This window comes from Myotis myotis, unplaced genomic scaffold (genome assembly GCF_014108235.1).
Source record: "Myotis myotis isolate mMyoMyo1 unplaced genomic scaffold, mMyoMyo1.p scaffold_m19_p_7, whole genome shotgun sequence".
NCBI lineage: Eukaryota > Metazoa > Chordata > Mammalia > Chiroptera > Vespertilionidae > Myotis > Myotis myotis.
In genome coordinates this window covers 92,695,506-92,716,619 of record NW_023416379.1, presented here as the reverse complement: position 1 = coordinate 92,716,619, position 21,114 = coordinate 92,695,506, and the positions used below count along the sequence as shown (strand labels likewise).

At 45.8% G+C, this 21,114-nt stretch overlaps 1 protein-coding gene across 7 annotated transcripts in view; it reads right to left on the bottom strand.

The window, feature by feature from the left end:
- Positions 1-14,405: 14,405 nt before the first annotated feature.
- Positions 14,406-21,114, bottom strand: part of FKBP5 (FKBP prolyl isomerase 5) — a 118,943-nt gene continuing 112,234 nt past the window's right edge. For all 7 annotated transcript variants that reach the window (XM_036317841.1, XM_036317839.1, XM_036317842.1 and 4 more), the window contains 3 exons: positions 20,326-20,511; positions 17,392-17,631; positions 14,406-16,758 (listed from right to left, as the gene is read on the bottom strand). In XM_036317841.1, coding sequence (XP_036173734.1) covers positions 16,651-16,758; positions 17,392-17,631; positions 20,326-20,511 — 534 coding nt within the window. In that variant the 3' untranslated portion in view covers positions 14,406-16,650. The remainder of the gene's footprint in view (positions 16,759-17,391; positions 17,632-20,325; positions 20,512-21,114) is intronic.

Below are 21,114 nucleotides of genomic sequence, written 5' to 3'. Positions count from 1 at the left end.
AGCCCCGTTTCACCAGCGTCCTGTTACATTCTCTCTGTTCACATAACCTGGTGTGGTGTCAGCTTTCTTGACCGGACCCGGCTCATACAGATGATTTCTAGACAAGGGTGGTGGGCGGCGCCGAATATTAACTGTAATGTGTTAAAGTCAGAAGCCAAGGACCCGGTTTACAAACTTTTGCGTATCCACCGGCTGAATGAGGACCCGTCCAATGTTCAGTAAGTGGCTGAGGAGTGAACGCTGAATGAAACCACGCGCGCTTAAAAGAGGCACATGTCCTCAGGTACGAGCCTGTGACTGCTTCCTCACGCCGGGGAGGGTCTTCGCCCGTAGGACTCAGGTAAGGAAGCTGAGCCTGGAGCTGATCCTAGACCGGTGGTTCTCAACCTTCCTAATGCCGCGACCCTTTAATACTGTTCCTCATGTTGTGGTGACCCCCAACCATAAAATTATTTTCGTTGCTACTTCATAACTGTAATTTTGCTAGTGTTATGAATCGTAATGTAAATATCTGATATGCAGGACGTATTTTCATTGTTACAAATGGAACATAATTAAAGCAGAGTGATTAATCACAAAAACAATATGTAATTATATATATGTAGGTGGATGGTCTTAGGCGATCTCTGTGAAAGGGTCGTTCGACCCCCAAAGGGGTCGCGACCCACAGGTTGAGAACCGCTGTCCTAGACCACCCAGGTGGGCGCTAAATGCAAACGCACGCGCCCTCCTTAGAAGAGGGATGCAAAGGAAGATTTGATCGACAGGAGAAGGCGATGTGACGGTGGCGGAGGCGCAGTTTCAGACGCTGGCCTGGAAGGTTGGCGTGACGCCGCGGGGAGCCACAGATTGCTGGCGGCCCCTGGCGGCTGGAGGAGGCATGGCGCAGCCTCGCCCCTGGAGCCTCAGAACGTGAGCTGAGCCCCGCGTGTCCGTCCTGGCCATCAGGTTTCCGCGATTTGTTAGAGCAGCCGCAGGAAACTGATGCATAAACATTGGGTCGGATCCAATGGCTCCTGGGGTCAAAAAGCCACAGCCCAGGCTTTTAAAGCTAGAAGCAAGGAAGAGGAGAAACAACAGAGCAAACAACGGCACGGGACGGGCCCTCGTGGTGTCAGCCCCCAGGGGCCTAACCAGACAGTGTCCTGCCTGTTTTGGCCCATGGGGGCCCCTCATTTTCAACCCCCTGGTTTATCTCATATTATAACCCACCTGCCGCCTAAAGGATTTGAGGTGGTTTAGGGTGGAGGCAGCTCTAGGTCTAGCAAAGGGGTGCAGGGGTTCAGAGCGAGTTGCCCCACGATGCCATGTATGGTATGCGGGTTACTTTGAGTTAAAGGTAATGGAGGCCTTGCGGGCTCAAGAGAAACTTCTGTTTCCCTCTTAACTACCCGGAAGAATTTAAATTAGGGGCCCTGCTCATAAAATGGGTTATTAGCAGAGATAAGGTTTGACATGTCTATAGGCGGGGCAAACATCTAATTACTGAACGTCTGCTCTTCCTACGGACCCACAAATGGCCCTCGGCCCTTCTGACGCCCCAGGGGCCTGACCTCATTCCTTAGCGAGGATGTCACGTATGCCTCGTTTTACCTTTCCGTCCTCTCCTGTATTGAGATTTTGTGCACACAAATTACACTTTCTTCTGTTAACCTGTCTCCTGTCGATTTGTTATTTAACCAGCCTAAGGACAGATAAGGGGAGGGGGACTTCCCCACTGCCCCCCAGTGCAGAGGAAAGAACAAAGCACACGGTAGTGCTCACGTCCATTCGTTCGTTTGTTCATGTTCTACTCATTTTAAATATTCTACACACCAAATGGACACACGCGGCACTGTGCTCGATTTGCTAACGATGACCTCACAATGCAGGGTCAAGATATTAAAAAATTATCAAACTAGTAAGCCCGGCCCCCTGGCTCAGTAGTTGAGCGTTGACCTATGAACCAGGAGGTCACGGTTTGATTCCCCGTCAGGGCACATGCCTGGGTTTCGGGCTCGATCCCCAGTAGGGGGTGTGCAGGAGGGAGCTGATCAGCCATTCTCATCATTGATGTTTCTATATCTCTCTCCCTCTCCCTTCCTCTCTGAAATAAATAAAAACATGTTTAAAAAAAATTGTGTCAGCATAATGGACACAGACAATAGTGTGGTGAAGGCCTGGGGTGGGGGACGAATGCCGGCTAGAACGGGTCAGTGGGGAAAAAGGGGCCAACTGTAATACTTTCAACAATAAAGAATTATTTAAAAAAGAAAAAGCCATCCCCTCCCTCCCCCCAGTGTCGCTCACCTAAGTGGTATCTGGGCGGGGGGGGGGGGGGGGGGGTTGGAATCCGAGCCACTGCGGCCTGAGCTCTCGTGGCTGTATCAGCCCCCGGCAGGCTGGGCAGCTGGGGGTGGGTCTGAGACACTGGGTGTTTCCCTCCTCCAGGGGCATGGGCGAGCGGATCTGTGGATGGATTAATGGATATGTGGATGGGTAGACAGAAAAAACACACACAACAAACTAAAAAAAAAAAAAAAAAAAAGTTTCCAAACCTGTAGAGAATTTTTAGGAGTTTATCTGAGCCAAACTGAAGACAATTGTTGAGAAGCAAAATCTCAACAAATTGAGAAAACGCTCCAGAAAGATGGAAGTTTTGCACCATATTTTAACATTACAATAAAAGGAGGCGTGAGGAGGGTTACATGAAATTCGTTGGTGATAGATTAGGGAAGTGGGCGGAAGCAAAGAGGAGAAATCTCTGCGATTGGATAAAGAGTAAAATGGTGAGACAAATACTTTTACGTCCGTGGGCACAGGTTAACATTAGCATTACAGCACGCAGCGGTGGCATGCAGGGTGAGAGGGAGGGGCTCTGGGACTGTGCCCTGACACCCAAGGATGTGCCGTCTGAGACGGAAAAGGACAATGGACAGGCTCAGCTGCGGTAGAGATGGGCCTTTGCCAAGGAAAACCCCACCCAGGACTGACTACCCGCCACCAGTTAGGCAGTTTTAATTTCAAACCATCCTATGTGGTTACTTTAGGTCTCTGAGTTTGTCAGGTTTCGTGTGTGGCCCCTTTTTCGTCTGCACCAGAGTGGAGTAGGCAGCGGGTGTTTGGGCTCAGCCTGGCTAAGAAACAGCAGGCCGCCTGCTCCAGTCCCCACCTGCTTCTTGTCTTGCTACCCGGCCTCTGCGTCCTCCAACAGCGCGGGGACCTGAACGCCTGCACGGAGGTGGCTGCTCACTGCTGTCACATTGCTCACAAAGACATTTCCGTTGTGTGCGAGCCTTACATAGTTTGGGCTGTTTGTTGCTGCCACTGGCCTGTCCTAGCCAATACAGCCTTCTCGGGCTGTAGATTGGCCCTTGGTTGGGGGTACAGTGCTCTGCTGATTTCGCTGGAGGGCCAGGCAGCTTGTAATATGTGACTTTTATGAAATATGTATTTGATCTTCCTTCTGTTTCTGGCACAGAGATCCTAGGTCAGCGGTTCTCAACCTGTGGGTCGCGATCCCTTTGGGGGTCGAGCGACCCTTTCACAGGGGTCCCCTAAGACCATCGGAAAACACATATATAATTACATAGTTTTTGTGATTAATCACTATGCTTTAATTATGTTCAATTTGTAACAATGAAATTGGGGGTCACCACAACATGAGGAACTGTATTAAAGGGTCACGGCATTAGGGAGGTTGAGAACCACTGTCCTAGATCCTTAGAATCCCCTAAGCTTGACGAGAGCAATGGGAGCGTCATTTGGTAGAATGTTTGTTTGGACCTTTGTCCTTGGTTCCTGAAATAACTCCAGAGCCATAAAGGCAAATGGAGTGTCTTGCACACCTGAAACTAATATAACATATATGCCAACTATCCTATCTAATAAAAGAGAAACATGGTAATTGGTGTATGACCACTACCCTTCCCATTGGCTAATCAGGGCGATATGCAAATTAACTGCCAGCCAAGATGGAGGCCGGCAGCCAGGCAGCTTGAAACTAACATGAGGCTTGCTTGCTTCAGTGACAGAGGACTGCAACGTTCCCCGCCTGCCGCTGCAGGCCTCTGAGCCTGCAGTTTAAGAAACATTGTAACAAATATAGAAGCTAAACAAAACCCCAGAAACCTACTTTAGTCCCCGGACTTCAGCCAGCAGGATCGCAACATTGTAAGCAAAGGCCAGAAACCTACTTTCAGCAGCGGAGGCCTAAGAGCTGGAGCCAAGCCTCAAAGCTAAAGCTGGCCCAGAATAAAAAAGAAAAAAAAGAAAAAAAGGAGCAGTTGGGAGCTTCAGTCACCCCCAGCCTGAAAACAGCCCTCAGCCCCTCACCCATACTGGCCAGGCACCCCAGTGGGGACCCCCACTCTGATCCAGGACACCCTTCAGGGCAAACCAGCCGGCACCCACCCGTGCACCAGGCTTCTAGCCTATATAGTAAAAGGGTAATATGCCTCCCAGCACCGGGATCAGCGGAGCCGCGAGGCCTCCCGGCACTGGGATCAGCGTGATAGGGGGCAGCGCCCAAACCCCTTGATCGCCCTGTGGCTCTGTGTGTGACAGGGTGCGGCGCCCCAACCCCCTGATCGGCCCTGCTCTGTGTGTGACAGGGGAAAGCGCCCCAACCCCCTGATCAGCCCTGCTCTGTGCCTGATAGGGGAGCTCCCCAACCCCCTGATCGCCCTGTGGCTCTGTGTGTGACAGGGTGCGGTGCCCCAATCCCCTGATCGGCCCTGCTCTGTGTGTGACAGGGTGCGGCGCCCCAACCCCCCAATCGGCCCTACCCTGAGCATGACTGAGGGTGGCATCGCAACCTCCCGATCCGCCCTGCTCTGTGCATGACAGGGGGCAGCGCCCCAACTCCCCAATCGGCCCTGCTCTGAGCCCGACCAGGGGCTGCACCTAGGGATTGGGCCTGCCCTCTGTCACCTGAGAGCAGGCCTAAGGCAGCAGGTCGTTATCTCCTGGGGGTCCCAGACTGCGAGAGGGCACAGGCCAGGCTGAGGGACCCCCCCCCCCCGAGTGCACAAATTTTTGTGCACCGGGCCTCTAGTACTTTAAATAAGAAGAGCTTTAAAACTACGTTCCAGAATGAAAAATATTATTTCAAAAATATATTTTTATTGATTTCAGAGAGGAAGGAAGAGGGAGAGAGAGACGAAAACATCAATGATGAGAGAGAATCATTGATCGGCTGCCTCCTGCACGCCCCACACCAGGGATTGAGACCGCAATCCGGGCATGTGCCTCAACTGGGAATCGAACCGTGACCTCTTGGTTCGTAGGTTGATGTTCAACCACTGAGCCATGCCGGCCGGGCAGAATAAAAAATATTTTTAAAAAGGAGTATCTTGTTATTCATCAACCCCCTTTCAATGACACCAGACTGTGCGAATGAGGTGACTTTTGGAAAGCCCCTAAGGGTGGGGGGCTGGGTGCCAGGGGAGCCAACCCTGATTAGATGTGCGACTTGCAGCCCCTCTGTCTTCCAGAGGGGAGTGTGGCTGAAGTCTGAGTTTAACCACCAAAGGCTAAAGGTATCCACCACGCCTAGGTAATGTAGCTGCTGCACAAACCCAAAAGGACCAAACTGTTTTGTGGTTTTCAGGGTACAAGTCTTGCACTTTTGGGGTTAAATTTGATCCTAAGTATTTTATCCCATTTGGATGCTTTTGTGAATGGAACTGTTTTCTTAACTGTGCTTTCATGTTTGGATTGCCCCTTGCTGAGGGCAGGGAAACGCCGCTGGCTCTCGTGTATTGACCTTGTGTCCTGCAGTGTCGCCGCCCTGGCTTGTTACTCTGCTAGTTGTCGCTGTTTGTAGATGTCTGGTTCTTGGTAGACACACGGCCGCTGATGGTACAGAGCACCTGCCGCCTCCTTGCACCCTGTTCTGGCCGACGGAGCCGTTCTGGCCACCGAATAGGAGTGAAAGCGACCCGTGGGCTCCAGGGTGGGCCGGCCCCTTCTTTCCAGCTCCCTTTGGCCTGGAATGCACTCGCATCTGGGCCTGTCTTGCGAAGCCCTGCCATCTGTTTTGTAGAGAGAGTGTTACTGGAATTGGGCCCACTCGTTCGCTATGTATGGGCTACGGTGCTTTCAAGTGCCGAGAGTTTGCTGCGGAGAGTTGGCCCCGTCCCGTCCCGCAGCATCTTGTCGCCAGCTTGCTGGCCATCACACGGTGGCCTCTTCCAATAGGTGGCGTCTCCTCAGGCCCGTCCATCTGAGCTCTCGTCCCGCCTTCCCGGGCAGTGTCCTGCGGGGCCATGACCTCACGTCCTCATTCTCCTCTCGGCTCTGGTGCTTTCTGGGGTTTGGTTGCCCCCTTCCTGCTCCCCGGGTGTGTCTGTGTGTACTTGGCTCAGAAGTTATTACCTCCAAGCTGAGCGCTCTCCCACCGCACCTCCGCCTCCGGCGTGGGGCTGGAGCAGCTGAGCCCCCAGCCAGGGGCTGGAGGGGGACAGGGAGCCGCCGGCCGGCCGGGAGCGGGGCACTGGGAATGAGGGTGCACGGTCTGCGGAGATTTGTTGTACTTTTACATTGTGTTTTGGGGTGTCTAGCTTGAGTATATACAGTGGGGCCTTGACTTACGAGTTTAATTCGTTCCGAGACCGAGCTCATTAAGGAGCTCGTTAACTCAAATTACTCTATCAACTCAATGCAAAAAATCAGCCGAGAGACAGCTGGTATCTCAAAAAACTCGTTAGTCGGGACACTCGTAAGTCAAGGCCCCACTGTATGTTAGATTGTTGCCCTGGTTCAATGACCCCCATTTTACCCTTCTACCTGTGACTTCGTTCTTAGATCATCACAAGGTCGCGCAATGTAACGTTGATGAGACAGATGCAGAGAATGTAATAAATCTATTCGCTTATCTGCTTTTCTCTGTAAAACGGTTCACGGGCAGTCGGAAAAACGGCAGTGATAAAATGCTCCTCCTCCACCCCCACCCTCCCAAATCTTGTTACAATTGCTTTGGTTATTTTTGACTTTCAATTAAAAAAACAACTCTGTAAGCTTCATACTAGCCATTTTATTGTCTATCCCTAGTTGTCTGCTTGGAAGCTAATAGGGAGAACTCCCAGCTTATACAGTAGGCCCGCCGCCCTGGCCATCACACACATACACTCAGCCACAGGGGCCATGGGAAAGTAGGTCCCTGAAGGTTGGGGACCCTTGAAGCTCCGCCCCAGCCCCTACTCCAAAGGCCTGCCTGTAATTCGTAAATAGGAAATAAAAGATGGCCAGTGCTTGTAAAAATGATGAAACAGACTGCAGCCATTTCAATCCTGTCGGTCCAGAGCAGCGATTTCCAGCCGCGGTGCCGCGAGAAGTTTTACAACACACAACGCCCGATTATTTATTTAGCCAGGGCCCAGGCCTCTTTTCCCTTAGATTGTCAAAGAAAAAAATGACAGCAGCCAACACAACCATAGCTCTTGTCAAGCTTAGGGGATTCTAAGGATTCTAGGATCTCTGTGCCAGAAACAGAAGGAAGATCAAATACCTGTTTCATACATGTCACATATTATAGTCCATTGACCATCTTATTTGTTTTTATGCCAGTATTCTACTCTTTTGATTGTTGTAGCTTTGTAGTGTAGTTGAAGTTAGGAGCATGATGCCTCCCACTTCGTTTTTTTTCTCAAAATTTCTTTTGCTATTTGGAGTCTTTTGCGGTTCCGTATAACTTTTTAGGATTAGTTGTTGTAGTTCTGAGAAGAATGCCATTGGTGTTTTTATAGGGATTACATTAAATCTGTATTTTGCTTTAGGTAGTAAGGATGTTTAGATATTGTTCATCCTTTCAACACACAAGCACAGTATATCCTTCCATTTATTGGTACCCGATTCAATTTCTTTCTTCAATGTCTTATAGTTTTCAGAGTAGAGGTCTTTCAACTGGTTAGATTTAGGTATTTTATGCTTTTTGATGTGATTATAAATTATAAATGTGATTGTCTCCTTAATTTCTCCTTCTGATGGTTTGTTATTTGTGTATAGAACCACAACAGATTTCTGTATGTTGATTTTGTGTTGTGCTAATAGTTTTTTGTGTGTAGAGTCTTTAGGGTTTTCTATAAATAGTATGATGTCACCAGCAAATAGTGACAGTTTTACTTCTTTTCCTATTTTGATGCCTTTTATTCCTTTTTCTTGCCTGATTGCTGTGGCTAGTACTATGTTGAATAGAAGTGGTGATAGTGGACATCATTGTCTTTTTCCTGATCTTAGAGGAAAAGCTTTTAGCTTTTCATGATTGAGTATGATATTAACTGTAGGTTTGTTATATAGTCTTTATTATGTTGAGCTATATTCCTTCTTCTTGAGAGTTATCATAAGAGAATATTGAATTTTGTCAAATGCTTCTTCTGCATTTACTGAGATGATCATATTATATTTATCTTGCATTTTGTTAATGTGATGTATCACATCGGATGCTTTATAGATGTTGAACCATCTTGCATCCCTGGGGTAAATCCACTTGGTCTAGGTGTATTATAGTTTTACATTATTGTTGAATGTGGTTTGCTAAGTTGAGAATTTTGTATATATGCTCATTAAGGATATTGGCCTGTAATTGTTTTTTAAATATATTTTTATTGATTTCAGAGAGGGAGAGGGAGAGATAGAAACATCAATGATGAGAGAGAATCATTGATAGGCTGTCTCCTGCACACCCCTCACTGGGGATCGAGCCTGCAACCTGGGCATGTGCCCTTGACTGGAATCGAATCCAGGACCCTTCAGTCTGCAGGTCAATACTCTATCCATTGAGCCAAACCAGCTAGGGCAGCCTGTAATTATTTTTAAAAATCCTCAGTCTTTTAGTTTTTCTATTTCTTTTTGGTTCAGTCTTGGAAGGTTCTATGGGTCTAGAAAATTTCCCATTTTTTTCTGAATTGTTAAACTGGTTGGCATATAATTGTTTGCAGTATCCTTTAATGATTTTTTAAAATATATTTTTATTGATTTCAGAGAGGAAGGGAGAGGGAGAGAGAGATAGAAACATCAATGATGAGAGAAAATCATTGATCAGCTGCCACCTGCATGCCACCTACTGGGGACCGAGCCCACAACCTAGGCATATGCCCTTGACCAGAATCAAACCCAGGACCCTTCAGTCCGCAGGTTGATGCTCTATCCACTGAGCCAAAACGGCCAGGGCCCTTTAATGATTCTTTGTATTTCTGTGATGTTGATTGTAACTTCTCTTTATGATTTTATTTTTGCTCTCACACTTCATTTTTCTTTTTTAAAATATATTATTATTGATTTCAGAGAGGAAGGGAGGAGAAAGAGAGCTAGAAACATAATGATGAGAGAGGACCATTGATGGGCTGCCTCCTGCACACCCCCTACCGGGGATTGAGCCCGCAACCCAGGCATGTGCCCTTGACTGGACTTGAACCCAGGACCTTTCAGTCTGCACACTGACGCTCTATTCACTGAGTCAAACTGGCTAGGGCCATTATTCTTTTTAAAATTTTTTTTAAATTTATGGATTTGAGAGAAACATTGATTTGTTTTTCCACTTATTAATGCATTCAGTGGTTGCTTCTTGTATGTACCCTGACAGGAGATCAAACCTGCAACCTTAAGCATATCAAGATGACACTCTGAGCCAGGGCCTTCATTTTCCTTAATAAATTTGGCTAAAGGTTTATCAATTTTGTTTATCTTTTCAAAGAACCAGCTCAGTTTTATCAATCTATTCTACTGTGTTTTAAAATTTTTCTATTTTGTTTATTTCCACTCTGAAATTATTTATTTCCTTCCGTGTTTTGTTTGTTCTTCTTTTTCTAGTTTACTTAAATGTAAAGTTAGATTTTTATTTTATTTTTTAAATTTCTTTATTGGCTAAGATATTACAAATGTGTCCTCATCCCCCCATTAACCCCCAAACTCCCCCCCCGCCCCACTCATGCTCTCATCCCCCTGTTGTCCATGTCCGTTGGTTTGGCTTATATGCATGCATACAAGTCCTTTGGTTGATCTCTTCCCCTTACCCCCACCCTCCCCTACTTTTCCTCTGAGGATTGATAGTCTGATTGCTGTTTCTCTGTCTTTGGATCTGTCCCTGTTCATCAGTCTATGTAGTTCTCTATATTCCACAAATGAGTGAGATCATGTGGTATTTATCTTTCTCTGACTGGCTAATTTCAATTAGCATAATGCTCTCCAGTTCCATCCATGCTGTTGAAAATGGCAAGAGTTCCTTCTTTTTTACCGCAGCATAGTATTCCATTGTGTAGATGTACCACAGTTTTTTAATCCACTCATCTGCTGATGGGCACTTAGGCTGTTTCCAAATCTTAGCTATGGTGAGTTGTGCTGCTATGAACATAGGGGTGCATATATCCTTTCTGACTGGTGTTTCTGTTTTCTTGGGATATATTCCTAGAAGTGGGATCATGGGGTCAAATGGGAGTTCCATTTTTAGTTTTTTGAGGAAGCTCCATACTGTTCTCCACAGTGGCTGCATGAGTCTGCATTCCCACCAGCAGTGCAGAAGGGTTCCTTTTTCTCCACATCCTCTCCAACACTTGTTTGTTGATTTGTTGATGATAGCCATTCTGGCAGGTGTGAGATGATACCGCATTGTCATTTTCATTTGCATCTCTCGTATAATTAGTGACTTTGAGCATGTTTTCATATGTCTTTCGGCCTTCTGTATGTCCTCTTTCGAAAAGTGTCTATCGAGGCCTGTTGCCCATTTTTTGATTGGATTGTTTATCTTCCTATTGTTAAGTTGTATGAGTTCCCTGTAAATGTTGGAGATTAAACCCTTATTGGTGATATCGTTGGCAAATATGTTCTCCCATGCAGTGGGCCTTCTTGTTGTTTTGTTGATGGTTTCCTTTGCTGTGCAAAAGTTTTTTATTTTGATGTAGTCCCATTTGTTTATTTTCTCTTTAGTTTCCATTGCCCTAGGAGCAGTATCAGAGAAGAAAAGTTAGATTTTTATTTAAAAATTTTAAAAATATGTTTTTGTTCATTTGAGAGCGATAGGGAGAGGGAGAGAGAGATAGAAACATTGAGAAACATTGGTTGGCTGTCTTGCATGGCCCTACTGGGGATTGAGCCCACACCCTGGGCATGTGCCCTGACCAGGAATCAAACCAGCTACCTCTTGGTGCATAGGACTACGTGCCAACTGTGCCACACTGGCCAGGCTGTAAAGTTAGATTTTTTTATATCAATTTAAAAAAATATATATTTTTATTGATTTTAGAGAGGGAGAGGGAGCGATAGAAACATCAATGATGAGAATCATTGATTAGCTGCTTCCTGCACGCCTCACAATGGGATCAAGCCTACAACCCGGGCATGTGCCCTTGACTGGAATTGAACCTGGGAGCCTTCAGTCCGCAGGCTGACACTCTATTCAGACTGGTTAGGGCTAATAGCATTATTTTGTTTCTTGAGGTAGACCTATGTAACTATGAACTTTTGTTGCATCCCATAAATTTTGAAAAGTTATGTTTTTGGTTTCATTTGTCTCTAGGAAGTTTTTGATTTCCTGTTTTACTTCCTCTTTGATCCACTGGTGGTTTAGTAGCATGTTGTTTAGTCTCCAGGTATTTGTATTTTTTTCCAGTTTTCTCCCTATAGTTGATTTCTAATTTCATGCCATTGTAGTCAGTAAAGATGCTTGATATGATCTCAATCTTCTTGAGTTTTACTGAGGCTTGTTTTAAGGTCTAATATGTAATTTATCCTGGAGAATGTTCCATGTGTACTTGAAAATGTTTATTCTGCAGTTTTTATTTTTAAAATATATTTTATTGATTTTTTACAGAGAAGAAGGGAGAGGGATAGAGAGTTAGAAACATCGATGAGAGAGAAACATCGATCAGCTGCCTCCTGCACGCCCCCCAGTGGGGATGTGCCTGCAACCAAGGTACATGCCCTTGACCGGAATCGAACCTGGGACCCTTCAGTCCGCAGGCCGATGCTCTACCCACTGAGCCAAACCAGTTCGGCTCTTCTGCAGTTTTTAGATGAAATGTTCTATCAATATCTACTAAGTTGGTCTGACCTAATGTGACATTTAAGGCCATTATTTCTTTATTAATTTTGTTTGGATGATTTATCCATGGATGTAAATGGGGTATTTACTGTGATTTTCTCCCTTTATGTATTTACCTGCTACTATTTGGTGTGTAAATATTTACCAGTTATATTAATATTCTTATTGGATTGATCCCTTTATAGTTATGTAATATCTTTCTTTTTTTGCATTCTTTGTTTTAAAGTCTATTTTGTCCAATGTGAGTATTGCTACACCAGCTTTCTTTTCTATTTGCATAGAATATTTTTTCCATCATTTCAGTTCAGTCTATATTTCTTTCAATTTTATTTTTGTCTTTATTATTAAAAGTATTACAGATGTCCCCCCCCCCCCCATTGACTCCCTCCACTGGGCCCCTGTCCGCCCCCCCCCCCCCCCCAAGCCTTCACCACACTATTGTCTGTGCCCAGGGGTAATACATATATACATACTAGAGGCCCAATGCACAAAATTTGTGTGAGAGTAGGCCTTCCTTCCCCCAGCTGCCAGCACCGGCTTCCCTCGCAGCCCTAGCTTCATCTGGAAGGTCGTCCGGTCTAATTAGCATATTACACTTTTATTATTATAGATAAGTTCTTTGGTTAATCTCTTCCCCCACCCCCTGCCTTCCCTCTGAGATTCCACTCTCTGTCCCATGCCTCTGTCTCTGGATCTATTTTGTTCATTAGATTCCACATATGGATGAGATCATGTGATACTTGTCTTTCTCTGACTGGCTTATGTCACTTAGCATAGCACTCCCCAGGTCCCTCCATGCTGTCTCCAAGGGTAAGAGAGCCGTCTTTTTCACTCCACGGTAGAATGTGAGGCCTATGGCTCTGTGCCATTTCAATTCCAACAGATGCTTAGGGATTTTAAGGGACTACCAACATCTCATTCCATATGCCAAGACACTCATGCTTCAGACTAGAAAACAACCTATTTTGGGGTTGAGGGCATCAGGTGACCTGGATAACCATGGGACGGCCACTCTGCCACAGGGCCTCCCCCTTCCTGACCTCCAGTCCTCGGGAAAGCCTGCATTAGGGACTCTGCTCCGACTGTCCATCTATGGGTAGCAGTTAGCGCCAGCAGGATGCTTCTTGGGAGTTACGTTCAGTGATGTATTAATAAGGTAATGTATTATTAAGGTCACACATACATTATGTGCACTTATAGGTCGAGATAAATTATGCCAATATAGCAGCAGCAAAATTATCGTGCCTTCTCTATATCCTCTTCCTACCTCCAAAAGAAATGTCAGACATGATGCGACAAATCTTAAAGAACGTACCAAGAGTTCCCCAAAACGTCTTCAAGCCATTGGAGAATGCCCTTTTAGGTCATTGCTATTCAAACACATAAGCAGCCAATCGATGGGAATAGGATACGGCTAGGTGGGGGAACTCTGAGTTTGGGGTTGTGACTAAACTAAAATTCCATGTATTTCTCACCAGTGTTGGTGACAGTCTCCCATACATCCTAATGTGCCATGCTAAGCAGGGTTCAGTGTTGCTGGAACGACCAAATAGGTATGACAAAGCTCTTCACTGACACTCCGCAGGCTTTAGATCGGTGCAGGCTGCCTCGAGTTAGCCAGGATCACACATTTCCGCCAGGACTCCTTCTCTGGCTCATCTCAAGATCCCTGGCGAGATCATCATTTGCTTCGGAAAAATATGCCAAGAGGATTACCTCATTACTAACTTAGCAGCCAATGGGGAGGAGTGTAACTCAAATCCAGAGATGTCACAAGGAACTGAGAGAATAAAAGGTGCCTGGAGCCTGCACCAACCTGTCTGTACACCTTGACAGGACCCCTGGAGAAAGGTGTGCCACTGCCCCAGCCCCACGCCACCTTCCCTTTGTAGCGTGTGAATGACTCAGTCTGTGGCATCATCTCCTAAAGCCTCCAGAGTATGTAAGCATGAGTATCCGATGGAATATGCTGCTTACCTAGAAATGTGCTTAACACAGAGCATCACCTGGCACAGGCTTGCTTCTATTTCTCGTATTTATTAAAGGGCAAATTAAATTTCTTCATTGCCCAAATTGAACCTAATTTACAACCACTTAAAATGGTGGAATCTGCCCTGGGTAATGAAAAAACAAAACCCTCTTGTTTTTCTGGTTATTTGGGTCATTTGAACAAAGATGCATCCTCACTGCCATTAGCCCAATGCTGGTTTTGAGCTGTGCATCACAGCAAGGAGCAGGTCAGCCCTGCCCTGCCAGCTTTCTGTGTCATTTCAATGCGGCCCAGTCCTTTCCAGCCCAAGCAACCCTTCCTGAAGACTATTCAAGCAACACCAAGAACAATGTGAAATCACACTTTGCATTTAAGGAACACACAAAATGTGCACCTGAATGGTTTTAAAAATTTTGTTTAATTCATCCCCACTCCATATGCAGTCTAAAAGACGGTTCAAAGACATCTGCCGGTTTCTAGACCACCTGTTTGAGATTACTGGATTTGACACATTTCTTTTTCTCGAGTGGTGATGGCCCCTTCTGCTTGTTTGCTCAAATCCTCTTGCCTATTCCCCTGGGGGCACATACACACTTGGGACAGTCGCTGGGCTAATCTCATTTTGGACACGTTTATGTTTGCTAACTGGCCTTTTTAGGTCAAATCTCAATTGTGGGCTCACTGGAGTCATGCTCTAGTCAACAGAGCTATAAATGCTAAACAGTTATGAGGCAAATAAGCAAAATCAACTTTTGCTTTTCATATTTCCTAGGTAAGATTTGGGGCTTTAAAAAGAAGTATCTTATGGAAAAAGAAAAGTATAAGTGAGCATTTAAAAGGATTTTTGTTAGCAACAACAGAGAAACACAATTTAATTCCATTTGTTCCATGGAGAAGAAAACAGGTATAAAAGGAAGTGACTTTATATGTAGATTTAACATGGGTCCTAACCTAATAATGAAACTGTTTTGTTAAAACCACCATAAAAATTAAAACTAATCTAAAATATAACTGCAGTGTTCTTTAGGATTTGAGAGAAATGTTGCAGGATGAAGCGAATGTTCCCTGGGTTGCCAAATGCATTCCGAAGTGTTTCCTAGGCAGTGGGAATAGAAGGCCAGTGTCAATCTTGTTTATCCATAAGGACTAACCTTCAACTACACGTACAGATTTAAGACTTGCCCTACCGCAATGTCCAAGTATCGGAAATTGTAAGCTAGATGTACCTGCATGGGAAGTTTTTTTCACAACTCACACCAGAATAAAGAAGCTCTCAGAAAAGGAAAAAAAAAGCCACTGTGTGGCAACCTGCAAGGAAAACCCTAATGTAGAAGAACAACTACTTATTTTTTTCAACCGCAGAGTTTGTTTTTGAAGATTCACCTACTGCCCTGGCCAGTGTGGCTCAGTTGGTTGAGTGTCGTCCCCTGCACAAAAAGGTGATGGGTTAGATCAATTCCTGGTCCATGCATGTCTGGGAGGCAACTGATGGATGTTTCTCTTTCTCTCTCTCTCTCAAAAAAAAAAAAATATCAATAAAGACTTACCCTCAAGTGAGGATTGAAAAAAGATTCAGCTACTTAATAGTAAAAAGTCAAGGTTTTTGTTTGTTTTACATGAGAAAGGAGTGTAAATAAGTTCATAAACCAGTATACAAATGTTTATGAGCCAGTAAATTTAAAAAGACAACAAAGAAAGCTGCATGGATCCTAAGAGGATATGTGATACATCCCCTCCAGTCAGAGGTATTGTGAGAACAGTCTACGTCCCTCAGAGCGGGCAGCACGGAATCAGGTGCTGTACAGAGGCGATGCCGGCAGGCAGCACTGCGCTCAGTTATTCCCTGAAAGGAATAGAGGAAGGAAAACAAGCGCCGTTCTGATGGCTCTTTTCACATTTCAGCCTCTCAGAACCCCACCCCAAACAGAGAGAGACCGTGAAGAAGCCCTCTGCCGCGGTCCCTGCGGGAGAGGTGGGAGTGGCAGGGTTCCTGCTGAGGGCGGGCTGGGCGCGGGAGAAACCCACTGCCGCAGGTGGCCGCTCACAGGGGCTGGGCTACGACAGCAAGCAAGTGGCGCTGAGGCCTTGAGGTCCTGGCTTTCCAGTCTGTGGCGCGGCTGTGGGCCTGCGGGGCACCGAGCCCTCTACTGTGGGTTCTGTTGGTGGAAAATACAACAGTTGCATTCGCAGCACTTCAGTTATTTAACAACAACTTCATCCTCCGTTCCCTCATCCAGCTGTGAGAAAGGAGAAAGTCATTAAGCATTTATTTTCAGGTTTCTGAACTGCTATTAAAATTCAATTAAATGTAAAACCTAATAGCCCCAAATTGTTAGGATTATCTCAAGGGACCCTGAATTGGGCAGTGAAAGTTGACATCAACTGAAATGAGCTGGACTTCCGCTGTTGGCTGTCTCCAGGCCGGCAGCCGTCTGTTGTCTCCCCGGAGTGGTCCCTGCCACCCCGTGGTGAGAGCGCTGAGCAGCAGCAGGGTGTGGTCTGGGGGAAGCTACTGGTTTTGCCTGTTGCTTCCAGAATCACAGAGACTATGATGAACTTGACATTGAACACTGCTGAGTCCTGATTTGGGGAAAGCCCGTAGAGGAGGGCCGAGTTCAGAGGCTCTCCCCTCCTTTGCCTGGTGTCATACACGGCCCCGGGCTCTCTCTTCTTCCGCTGCTTGACTTCCTGTTTCTTTTTCATTGGTGACCCCTCCTAAAGTCTTCTTGCCCGTTGCTTTACTGGCCTCTTCCTGAGGAAGAAAGAGTGGAATGCTCAGTTAGCTCCTGGCCCGCAGACCGTCTGTCCGCTCTAACGGGAGAGGGCAGCACAGGACTACTCAGGCTTCCCAGCTGCCCACGGAGTGGGAGCGGTTACTTGTCTTCAGTTAAAATGACCAGCTTTCCACTGTTTGATAACCAGGTCCCTGTGGCAAGCTGGAGGGGAGGGTGAGCTCAGGAGCAGAACGCAGCCTGCAGCCGGGGAGCAGGCCTCTCTCACCCCGTGCCAGGCTGGCTCCCGAGCCTCCAAGTAGAGGGCATGCGGTGGGCAGCCCCACCACAGCCCATTTTCTGGAAAACAGAGGTCTCAACATGGAGGTATTGCCTGGAAAAAACCTGATGTGCTTGATTTTCTTAAAAAGAATAAAAGCTTTAGTACATGTCTAGGCAGTCGCTTTGCCTCAGCTCCTGCATGGACAGGCCAGTGCCTCTACTACGGGCCTGGTGAGCAGAGCAGCCCCACGCTCCCTCTGGCCCAGCCCAGCCTCGCAGCTCGGAACCTGTTTCCTTGGGCTGTGCCTGGGTGTGGAGCTGTCCCCCGAGACTATAAATCAAAGGGCGAGGTCAGTTCCGATCTCCCCGACGGCCAGTGCGCCCGCACACACCTTGGCATCCTGCTCCGCAAACTTGGTGAACATGTTGGCGTAGATTCTGCGGTCCCGCTCGTTGTGCTCCTTCGCCTTTTTCTGGCACATGGAGATCTGCAGCCGCGCGGCCTTGTTCTGGGGATTGACTGCCAGCACCTTCTCGAAGTCGCCCTTGGCTGACTCGAACTCGTTCATGAGCAGCTGGGCTTCCCCCCGCCGGTACAAGCCCTTCTCATTGGCACTGTCTAGTCCCAGGGCCTGGAACACAAAGTGTATGTTTCAGAAAGAATGAGTGTAACTTGTGGGGCTTTGAAAGAAACTCAGTATTTAAATAACTTACTAAAGCTCTCTAGCCAGGGAATTAGAAAAAGTGTACTGAAAAGATGTGCTCAAGGTTATCACATACTACTGATCAAAACACAACGAATTACCCAAACCAATTCCTGTGTTTAATACAATTTCTCTGAAGACCCCAAAGGATTTATTTGGAAGGGGGATCTTGAGAAGTTCGTTTTACAGTTCAATTGAAAGGAGTAAATGACCAAGAATAGCTGAGAAAATTTTGGATAAACAAAAATAATAAGAGGAGAATTGCCTTACCTGAGAAAAAGATATACTACCAACTACTGACATTAAAACAGTTTGGTTAGTAGTCCGTGAACAAACAGGTCAGTGGAGCAGAACAAAGCAAGACAGACTATGTAAATCAGTAAGGAAAGGGTTAACTTGACAAAAAAAATGGGGTCAAAGCAATAAGACTTAATTCTTACCTCACATCATAAACACAAAAATAAGTTCTAAATCAAGTATATTTACATGCATTGCCCAATAAAAATAATAGATTTTTAAAATTATTTTTTTAAAAAGTAAACCCAGTTCGAGTATGTATTGCAAGTACTGAACGGGGTTATTTTTATACTCTTAGGGTGGGGAAGACTTCTAACCAGAAAGGAAAAGACAGATTTGATTCCGTCAACATTAAAACTTTCTTTATGGAAAAAGATGCCATCTCAAGTTAAAAGACAAGTAAGGAGAATGGGGTCCTAGTGTCCCTACTGCCAGACAAAGCGTTCAGAGTCATAATGTATAGATTGTCTCAATCAACCGAAAACAGACCAATAATGCAGTCGAAGAAGGTGAACAGGCAATCACAGAAGTAAAACAATAAAAATAATGTGCAATAAGAAATGAAAAAAATTTGTCAGTTGAGGAAAAAACTACTGATAATCTTCAATAATAATATATATTTAAATTTAAAATGTTACTGTATTAAAATTATTGTCTTTGACCCAGTATTTCCACTTCTAGAAATTTATCCTATAGAAACAATCCCACAAGTATGCAGAGAGAGACACCACGTACTGTAACATCACCACCTGGATGTCTACCAAAAGGGATGGGGAGATAAACCACAGATGCATGCAATGGATCCTCAATAGATATTTAAAAGCCTGAAGGAGAGTTATATGACAGATTGATAATATGCAGAAAAATGTTCTCATTTTATAAAATTATGTGTCTAAATCTACACATTCTAATTTTTAAAAGAACTTATACATATATGTTACTCTACACTGTATGGAAAAAACAGAAGGAATATGTGTGAGATCAATGAGTGATTTTGGGAGAGATGGTCAACTGGAACCTTATAAATGAACTTTTACTTTCTTGTATGTTTTGTAATTTTTGAACTTGAATAACTTTATACTACTATAATAAAAAATAAAGAAGAAAAAACTTAAAATGTAATTAACAGTAACATTTTTTCTTAGGCAAAAATTGAGTAAAACATGATAGGAACATATTAATCCACAAAACTCAAGATCTTAAAATTCAAAAATAATCTTACAAAGAATATATGAAATCGTTGCTTGTTTTTCTTATCCCTGTTTATCTTTCAGATACAATTGATTGTTAGCTTTTACCCACAGCATAACACACAGTTGGCTCTGAGACCAGACACCTGACCTAACGGTCAGCATCACATACATGTGCATAAGAACACCAGAATCACGCTTCCGACAGACAACTTCACGAACACCTGGGTTCATAGCCCAGGAACAGTATTAATAACACAAATGTAAAAGGGAGAGGGCTCCTGATGCTCAGTGGGTCTTTCACACTATTTATATGTATTCCTAACTCGGGAATAAATTTGATGATAACAGTGACTTCCTTATATATCCACAGCATGAGTAGTTTTATTAAAGTCCTGAAAGGCTTAAGTCAAATCTGTTCTTATTAAATTGAACCTGAGGAATTATATGATACCAAGTTATAATCTGATACCAAGTGGTATTAATTTAAGGAAGGTCATGGATAAAATTGTTTCTTATCGAAACTTTTATTCATAATGCATTATTATAAACTAGAGGCCTGGTGCATGAATTCATGCACAGGTGGGGCCCCTTGGCCTGGCTGGTGATTCGGCCAACTGAGGCAGTGGGAGGTTGGCCAGCAGTGGGGGTAAAGGAGCCGAAGGAGGTTGGCTGGCCAGGGGAGGGACCGCGGTAGGTTGGCCAGCTGCTCCTGATTGGGGTCAACTGGGGCCAACTGGCCGGGGTGAAGGATTGCACCAATCAGGGCCATCGGGGCGGGGGGGTGGGGGGGTGGGGAGGAAAGGACCCTGGGAGGTTGGCCGGGCGTGGGAGCATACTGATCACCAGGGGACAGCTCCTGCATTGAGCATCTGCCCCCTGGTGGTCGGTGTGTGTCATAGCAACTGGTCGTTCAGTCGCTTAGGCTTTCATATATATAGATAGTCTAGGCATCAGAAAAGTCTTTAATCAAAACCTTTCTGAACTTCCCAGTTCATACTGAGAAAAAAATCCCAAACGAAAAAAATAAAGCCAAATGAAAACCCCTCAACCCTTGGCGAGCAGCAGCGAAGGCAGACCAGGGATGAGGCTGGAGAGATGTGTGGCCTCTGCAGTCCGGCCTCGCAGACGCTACCTTATCGCAGCACTCCACAGCTTTGGTGTATTCTCGGAGCTTCAGGTAGCACATGGCCAGGTTCAGGAAGGCAGCGAGCAGGAACGCCTCAGAAGCTTTCGATTCCTTTTCGGACAGGCCGTATTCCATCTCGAGCCAGGACACTATCTTCCCATACTGAATGACCGCCTGCAGGTACTTGCCTCCCTGGGAGAGAAGAGCTGGGCATTACTCTTTACACAGGCTCTAGAGGGGCACACGGGAAGTGTAAGCCCAGGCCTCCCTGGGAGTACCAAACCCTCTAAATGGAAACCTCCTGGGATTTCATGATTTCTTTCTGTTCTCAGGGGTGGCTAGCCAGGCACTTTTCCATTCTCTCTGAAGTCCAGTGACCAGTGAGCTGGTCAGGACAGAGGCTGCCCTGCACTTACCCTGTCCTGTTCCAAGGGGGCAGTGCTCTCAGCGAGGAGGCTGCAAGGGATTGGGGTTGCATTCTGTGGTGCCGATTATCTATCTATCTATCCATCCATCCATCCACCCATCCGTCCATCCGTCCACTTTCCAAAAGGCTGGTGCATAGTTCCAGACCCTGTCACTAGGTTAACTAAAGGTAAGTGCCTTTTCCCGGGCTCCTGGGCGTCAGCACTGTGCATGAAATACATCCTGGCAAATCTAGCGACCTACACCAGGGCCGGCAAACTTTCTGCATGCACTCCACCCTCACTCACTGAGAGAGAAATCACAGAGGTCTACAAGAACGTCCCTGCTACAAAGGACCTCAAGAGGTTGGCTTAAGAAATGAGTTCACCT